We start from the raw sequence: 9,302 nt of genomic DNA, 5'->3' as shown, positions 1-9,302 counted from the left end.
TTTTCTCAGCCGTTAGTTGAGTTTCGGAAACATCGAGAGCTCGTGTGTTTCTCTGCTTCGGGACCAGTTCGGATGGGTCGTCGTTAGAGGAGCCGCTCAGGTGAAGAGGAGCCGCAGGTGAGAGCTGCTGGCTGTAAACTGTGGAAACAAACCGCGGGAGTGGAAGCAGTGTTCCTGTGAAGGTGAGCAGCTGTGTGACCTGCGAGCCACAAACACACTTTAAACAACAACAATGGACAAAATGTGGCTTCCTGGTTTAAATGTGTGATTTGCATTGTTCACTATACACCCTGCCCCCCCCCCCCCCCCCACACACACACACACACACACACTAAATGTATTCACTTTATTATTATTTTATTTGTTTGTATGATTTTGCTTGTTTTTTAATCCTGTCAATTATTTATACATTTTATGGATTGTTTACTTTTTTGCGTTTGTTCTTTTATTATTATTACTACTATTTAGTTTGTGTGTTTGCATTTGTTTGTTTTTAATCCTCTGTCAATTATTTATGTATTTATTATTTTCAAAGTAAGCACCGGAGAGGGGGGGAGGCACTACCAACAGTATAAATCTGTTAGGACCATGGATGGATTAGTGAACAGGTGACCGGGTTCAGACTATGGAACAAAACCTACGAGTGATGTGACTGTTAACAGTTGTTGTTGGAGAGTCAATCAAACAACTTTAAAGACATAGACAACTTTAAAGACACAGACAACTTTAAAGAGACACAAACAACTTTAAAGACACACAAACAACTTTAAAGACATAGACAACTTTAAAGACACAGACAACTTTAAAGAGACACAAACAACTTTAAAGACACACAAACAACTTTAAAGACATAGACAACTTTAAAGAGACACAGACAACTTTAAAGACATAGACAACTTTAAAGACACAGACAACTTTAAAGACATAGACAACTTTAAAGACACAGACAACTTTAAAGACATAGACAACTTTAAAGACACAGACAACTTTAAAGAGACACAAACAACTTTAAAGACACACAAACAACTTTAAAGACATAGACAACTTTAAAGAGACACAGACAACTTTAAAGACATAGACAACTTTAAAGACATAGACAACTTTAAAGAGACACAAACAACTTTAAAGACATAGACAACTTTAAAGAGACACAAACAACTTTAAAGAGACACAAACAACTTTAAAGAGACACAAACACAACTTTAAAGACACAAACAACTTTAAAGAGACAAACAACTTTAAAGAGACACAAACAACTTTAAAGACATAGACAACTTTAAAGACATAGACAACTTTAAAGACATAGACAACTTTAAAGACATAGACAACTTTAAAGAGACACAAACAACTTTAAAGACACACAAACAACTTTAAAGACATAGACAACTTTAAAGAGACACAAACAACTTTAAAGAGACACAAACAACTTTAAAGACATAGACAACTTTAAAGAGACACAAACAACTTTAAAGACATAGACAACTTTAAAGACACAAACAACTTTAAAGACACAAACAACTTTAAAGAGACAAACAACTTTAAAAGACACAAACAACTTTAAAGAGACACAAACACAACTTTAAAGACACAAACAACTTTAAAGACACAAACAACTTTAAAGAGACAAACAACTTTAAAGAGACAAACAACTTTAAAGAGACACAAACAACTTTAAAGAGACACAAACAACTATAAAGAGACACAAACAACTTTAAAGACACAAACAACTTTAAAGAGACACAAACAACTTTAAAGACACAAACAACTTTAAAGACACAAACAACTTTAAAGAGACAAACAACTTTAAAGAGACAAACAACTTTAAAGACACAAACAACTTTAAAGAGACACAACAACTTTAAAGAGACAAACAACTTTAAAGACACAAACAACTTTAAAGACACAAACAACTTTAAAGAGACACAAACAACTTTAAAGAGACAAACAACTTTAAAGAGACAAACAACTTTAAAGACACAAACAACTTTAAAGAGACAAACAACTTTAAAGAGACACAAACAACTTTAAAGAGACACAAACAACTATAAAGAGACAAACAACTTTAAAGACACAAACAACTTTAAAGACACAAACAACTTTAAAGACACAAACAACTTTAAAGAGACACAAACAACTTTAAAGACACAAACAACTTTAAAGACACAAACAACTTTAAAGAGACACAAACAACTTTAAAGAGACACAAACTACTTTAAAGACACAAACAACTTTAAAGACACAAACAACTTTAAAGAGACACAAACAACTTTAAAGAGACACAAACTACTTTAAAGACACAAACAACTTTAAAGAGACACAAACTACTTTAAAGACACAAACAACTTTAAAGAGACACAAACAACTATAAAGAGACACAAACAACTTTAAAGACACAAACAACTTTAAAGAGACACAAACAACTTTAAAGAGTCAAACAACTTTAAAGAGACAAACAACTTTAAAGAGACACAAACAACTTTAAAGAGACAAACAACTTTAAAGACACAAACAACTTTAAAGAGACACAAACAACTTTAAAGAGACAAACAACTTTAAAGACACAAACAACTTTAAAGACACAAACAACTTTAAAGAGACACAAACAACTTTAAAGAGACAAACAACTTTAAAGACACAAACAACTTTAAAGACACAAACAACTTTAAAGAGACACAAACAACTTTAAAGACACAAACAACTTTAAAGACACAAACAACTTTAAAGAGACACAAACAACATTTAAAGAGACACAAACAACTTTAAAGACACAAACAACTTTAAAGACACAACAACTTAACGTAGACCAAACAACTTTAAGAGACACAAACTACTTTAAAGACACAAACCACTTTAAAGAGACACAAACAACTATAAAGACACACAAACAACTTTAAAGAGACACAAACTACTTAAAGACACACAAACAACTTTAAAGAGACACAAACTACTTTAAAGAGACACAAACAACTTTAAAGAGACACAAACAACTATAAAGACACACAAACAACTTTAAAGACACACAACAACTATAAAGACACACAAACAACTTTAAAGACACACAAACAACTATAAGACACAAACAACTATAAAGACACACAAACAACTTTGAAGACACACAAACAACTTTAAAGACACACAAACAACTATAAAGACACACAAACAACTTTAAAGACACACAAACAACTATAAAGACACACAAACAACTTTAAAGACACACAAACAACTATAAAGACACACAAACAACTTTAAAGAGACACAAACTACTTTAAAGAGACACAAACAACTTTAAAGACACACAAACACTATAAAGACACACAAACAACTTTAAAGACACACAAACAACTATAAAGACACACAAACAACTTTAAAGAGACCACAAACTACTTTAAAGAGACACAAACAACTTTAAAGAGACACAAACAACTATAAAGACACACAAACAACTTTAAAGACACACAAACAACTATAAAGACACACAAACAACTTTGAAGACACACAAACAACTATAAAGACACACAAACAACTATAAAGAGACACAAACTACTTTAAAGAGACACAAACTACTTTAAAGACACACAAACAACTATAAAGACACACAAACTACTTTAAAGAGACACAAACTACTTTAAAGACACACAAACAACTATAAAGACACACAAACAACTTTAAAGAGACACAAACTACTTTAAAGAGACACAAACAACTTTAAAGACACACAAACAACTATAAAGACACACAAACAACTTTAAAGACACACAAACAACTATAAAGACACACAAACAACTTTAAAGAGACACAAACTACTTTAAAGAGACACAAACAACTTTAAAGAGACACAAACAACTATAAAGACACACAAACAACTTTAAAGACACACAAACAACTATAAAGACACACAAACAACTTTGAAGACACACAAACAACTATAAAGACACACAAACAACTATAAAGAGACACAAACTACTTTAAAGAGACACAAACTACTTTAAAGACACACAAACAACTATAAAGACACACAAACTACTTTAAAGAGACACAAACTACTTTAAAGACACACAAACAACTTTAAAGACACAACAGCCCTAAATTATCTGAAACCTCCTCATGAGGTCGAATCTTCTCGGTCTCCTGATCAAACATCTGATCGATGAATAAATGTTTATCAGTCACCTGATGCTCAGACGATGTTCTTCATTCATAAATATGATGTTTTAACAAACAAACTTTTATTTAGAGTTTAGTTTTAAATGTTTCTCCGTCTCTTTCTGCAGACATGGAGAGTGTGTGTGTGTGGCTGGTATGTGTGTGTGTGCTGAGTGTGTGTGCTCACAGCTCGTTGCACAGAAGTGACCCCGCCCACCTGGGTCGCCACCATCATCACCTGGTTTCCAACAGCAACGGTGCCTCAGGTAGGGCTGAGTGTCTATTGTGAGAGATAATGAGAAGTCTCTCATTATCTCTCACAATAAACATCCAAAAGATTCTTTGTGTTTTTTACTTTTCTTCAATATCAAAGTCAAAGAATTCTCTCGAAATATTCCTAAAACATTTCATGTTTTTATAACAAGAGGGATTTTTTAATGTTTCGTTATATTGCGACTTTTTCCAAAAATATTGTTATATTCCAACTTTTTTTTCTTGTAATATTGGGCTAACCCTTGTAATATTGGGCTAACCCTTTTAATATTGGCTAACCCTTTTAATATTGGGCTAACCCTTTTAATATTGGGCTAACCCATGTAATATTCGGCTAACCCTTTTAATATTGGGCTAACCCTTTTAATATTAGGCTAACCCTTGTAATATTGGGCTAACCCTTGTAATATTGGGCTAACCCTTGTAATATTGGGCTAACCCTTGTAATATTGGGCTAACCCTTTTAATATTGGGCTAACCTTTGTAATATTGGGCTAACCCTAACCCTTTTAATATTGGGCTAACCCTAACCCTCTTAATATTGGGATAACCCTTGTAATATTGGGCTAACCCTAACCCTTTTAATATTGGGCTAACCCTTGTAATATTGGGCTAACCCTAACCCTTTTAATATTGGGCTAACCCTAACCCTTGTAATATTGGACTAACCCTAACCCTCTTAATATTGGGCTAACCCTAACCCTTGTAATATTGGGCTAACCCTAACCCTCTTAATATTGGACTAACCCTAACCCTTGTAATATTGGGCTAACCCTAACCCTCTTAATATTGGGCTAACCCTAACCCTTGTAATATTGGGCTAACCCTCTTAATATTGGGCTAACCCTAACCCTTGTAATATTGGGCTAACCCTCTTAATATTGGGCTAACCCTAACCCAGCTTTCATCTTGAGATTTTCTGTCTTTTTTTCTCAAGTTGTTCCAACTGGTTTATTTGGGGAGGGAGATGCACGATGCAACGTTTTTAGGTTCGGTGTGACTTCTCATTGTCTCTGATGTCCCTTCAGAATAAAGATCCTGAGTAAATAAAAGAGTCTGCAGAATTTCTTCCTTTACTGAACGTTATGAATATTCAGTATTATATAGTATTTATATAAAACCAGATATCAAGGCTGCTGACCCACAAGAAACATTCGTCATGCTTTTATTCTCTTAACGGAGTAAATTCATCTGCATTGCTACTGAAGTTAATCCTCAGACCTCTCACACACTCACTCACACACACACACACGTGTGTGTGTATATATATATATGTGTGTGTGTATATACTATCAATATATCCTCTGTAAAATAATGCAAAATATTATATTTGTTATTGTACCCGATACGTCTTGCACATGCAGGATAATAAAAGATTATCAGTTTTAAATCAGCAGTGAAGTTTCTTCCTGTTTGCCTTCACACGTGTGGATACTCTCTTCCTATTGGCTGTTAGAAGAAGCAGGAAGTGTTTCTGTCAGCTGCAGGAAGCTGCGGCTCCTCGCCATCTCTGCACACTTCAGTTTCAGACGAGAGCAGAAAGTTCAGGAATATTTATTTTATTGAGCAGTGTGTATGTATGTGTGTGTATATATATATATATATATATATATATATATATATACATATGTGTGTGTATATATATATATATATATATATATATATATATATATACACACACACATATATGTATATATATATATACACACACACATATATATATATATATATATATATATATATATATATATATATATATATATATGTATATGTGTATATATATATATATGTGTGTGTATATATATATATATATATATATATATATATATATGTGTATATATATATACATATGTGTGTGTATATATATATATATATATATATATATATATATATATATATATATATATATATGTGTATATATATATACATATGTGTGTGTATATATATATATATATATATATATATATATATACACACACATATGTATATATATATCAAATCAAATCAAATTTATTTGTATAGCCCAATATCACAAATTATACATTTGTCTCAGTGTGCTTTACAGACTGTACAGGTTACAACATCCTCTGTCCTTAGACCCTCGCATCGCACAAGGAAAAACTTCCTAAAAGAAACCCCAAAATTAAAGGGGAAAAAATGGAAGAAACCTCAGGGAGAGCAACTGAGGAGGGATCCCTCTCCCAGGACGGACAGACGTGCAATAGATGTCGTGTGTACAGGATAAACAACATAGTACAAATACAACATTTGACAGAAATTATGTTGTGTTGGAAAAAAAAAAAAAAGAAATAGAAAGTTTGGATGAATCCAGGAAAATGTCAATAAGGCTTCCCGGTGTCCAGCAGGACCAGGTCAGCAGGCGCTGTCACGATTCATGATCCTGACGTAAACTTTATCAGTGGCAACCTGCCACATGAGAGACAGACACTCCGGGGATGATACCCCGGATGGTGAGTTAGTAACATATATTTACATAAATGCATACAGATAGAGAGGGAGAAGAAGAGAGGGAGAAGAAGAGAGAGGGAGAGAAGGAAGAGAGCAGGGAGGTGTCCCCCGGCAGTCTAAGCCTATAGCAGCATAACTAGGGGCTGATCCAGGGCAAACCTGAGCCAGCCCTAACTATAAGCTTTATCAAAAAGGAAAGTCTTTAGCCTACTCTTAAATGTGGAGAGTGTGTCTGCCTCCCGAACACAAACTGGAAGCTGGTTCCACTGGAGAGGAGCTTGATAGCTGAAGGCTCTGGCTCCCATTGTACTCTTAGAGACTCTAGGAACCACAAGTAACCCTGCAGTCTGGGAGCGTAATGCTCTAGTTGGTTTATAAGGTACTATGAGATCTTTAAGATATGCTGGAGCCTGACCTTTAATTGATTTGTAAGTCAGGAGAAGGATTTTGAATTCTATTCTGTATTTTACCGGGAGCCAGTGCAGAGCAGCTAATACAGGAGTAATATGATCCCATTTCCTTGTTCTAGTCAATACACGTGCCGCTGCATTTTGGATCAACTGAAGAGTCTTAACCGACTTTTTTGGACAACCTGATAACAATGAGTTGCAGTAATCCAGCCTTGAAGTAACAAATGCATGGACTAGTTTTTCTGCATCATTTTGAGACAGGATGTGTCTTATTTTTGCAATGTTACGTAGATGAAAGAAGGCAGTCCTTGAGATTTGTTTTATGTGGGAGTTAAACGACAGATCTTGATCAAAGATGACGCCAAGATTCCTTACAGTGGTGCTGGAGGCCAAGTTAATGCCATCCAGAGCTTCTATGTCATTAGAAAATGCGTTTCGGAGGCGTTTAGGGCCAAGTATAATAACTTCAGTTTTGTCTGTGTTTAACATCAAAAAGTTGCTAGACATCCAAGTTTTTATGTCCTTAAGGCATGCTTGAAGTTTAGCCAATTGATTGGTTTCATCTGGTTTAATTGATAGATATAATTGGGTATCATCCGCATAACAATGAAAGTTTATAGAGTGGTTCCTTATAATATTGCCCAAAGGAAGCATATATAAGGTGAATAGAATCGGTCCAAGTACAGAACCCTGCGGAACTCCGAGACTGACTTTGGCTGTCATGGAGGATTTATCGTTAACAAGTACAAATTGAGATCGCTCAGATAAATAGGACTTGAACCAGCTTAGTGCGGTTCCTCTTATGCCAACACAATGTTCCAGTCTCTGTAGTAGAATGTCCTGATCAACAGTGTCGAAAGCAGCACTGAGGTCTAACAAGACAAGAACAGAGACGAGTCCTTTGTCTGAAGCCAATAGAAGGTCATTGGTAACTTTCACCAGTGCCGTCTCTGTGCTATGATGAACTCTAAATCCAGATTGAAAAACCTCAAATAAACTATTATTATGTAAAAAGTCACACAACTGTTTTGCGACTGCTTTCTCAAGGATTTTAGCGAGAAAGGGAAGATTAGATATCGGCCTATAGTTGGCTAAAATCTCTGGATCAAGACCAGGCTTTTTAAGAAGTGGTTTTATTACAGCTACTTTAAAGGATTTTGGTACGTAGCCAGATAATAAAGACAGGTTGATCATATTTAATAACGAAGTGTTAATTAAGGGTAAAACTTCTTTAAACAGTTTAGTTGGAATCGGGTCTAAAAGACAGGTTGATGGCTTAGACGATGAGATTGTTGAAGTTAGTTGGTTAAGGTTGATTGGAGTAAAACAGTCTAGATATATTTCAGGAGTTACAGATGTTTTTAAAATTCCAACAGTTGAAGTTAAGTCATTACCAATTGAGGTCAGGAGGAGATTAATTTTGTCTCTAATAATTATAATTTTATCGTTAAAGAAACTCATAAAGTCGTCACTACTGAGAGATATAGGAACAGAAGGCTCTGTAGAGCTGTGGCTCTCTGTCAGCCTGGCTACAGTGCTGAAAAGAAACCTGGGGTTGTTCTTATTTTCTTCTATTAAGGAAGAGTAATAAGCTGCTCTGGCATTACGGAGAGCCTTCTTATACGTTTTAAGATGATCTAACCAGACTAAACGAGATTCTTCCAATTTAGTGGAACGCCATTTACTTTCAAGATTTCTCGACTTTTGTTTTAGTTTGCGGATTTGTAAATTAAGCCATGGAGCTTTCTTTTTCTGTTTTATGATCTTCTTCTTAAGAGGAGCGACAGAGTCGAGTGTTATTCGCAGTGAGGCTGCAGCGCTATCAACAAGATGATTAATTTGGGAGGGACTAAAGTTAGCATTGGAGTCCTCTGTTATATTGATATTGAGTCCTGGTATTGAATCAAGTGCTGATGGAATCACTTCCTTAAATTTAGTCACAGCACTTTCAGATAAACATCGAGCGTAGGATATTTTGCCTACTGGCTTGTAGTCCAGTAACAGGAC

The 9,302-nt window shown here is 34.7% G+C and overlaps 1 protein-coding gene across 3 annotated transcripts in view; it reads left to right on the top strand.

Annotated features, from left to right (window-relative positions):
* The window catches only part of stim1b (stromal interaction molecule 1b), a 30,731-nt gene continuing 21,429 nt past the window's right edge, over positions 1-9,302 (top strand). The window contains exons 1-2 of one of the 3 annotated variants that reach the window (XM_029448493.1): positions 1-182; positions 4,272-4,409. In XM_029448493.1, coding sequence (XP_029304353.1) covers positions 4,274-4,409 — 136 coding nt within the window. In that variant the 5' untranslated portion in view covers positions 1-182; positions 4,272-4,273. The remainder of the gene's footprint in view (positions 183-4,271; positions 4,410-9,302) is intronic. The other 2 variants (XM_029448490.1, XM_029448491.1) reach the window with 2 other exon arrangements.

Source organism: Cottoperca gobio, chromosome 14 (genome assembly GCF_900634415.1).
Source record: "Cottoperca gobio chromosome 14, fCotGob3.1, whole genome shotgun sequence".
In the NCBI taxonomy this organism is placed as follows: Eukaryota; Metazoa; Chordata; class Actinopteri; order Perciformes; family Bovichtidae; genus Cottoperca; species Cottoperca gobio.
This window is presented reverse-complemented; position numbering and strand designations above follow the sequence as displayed.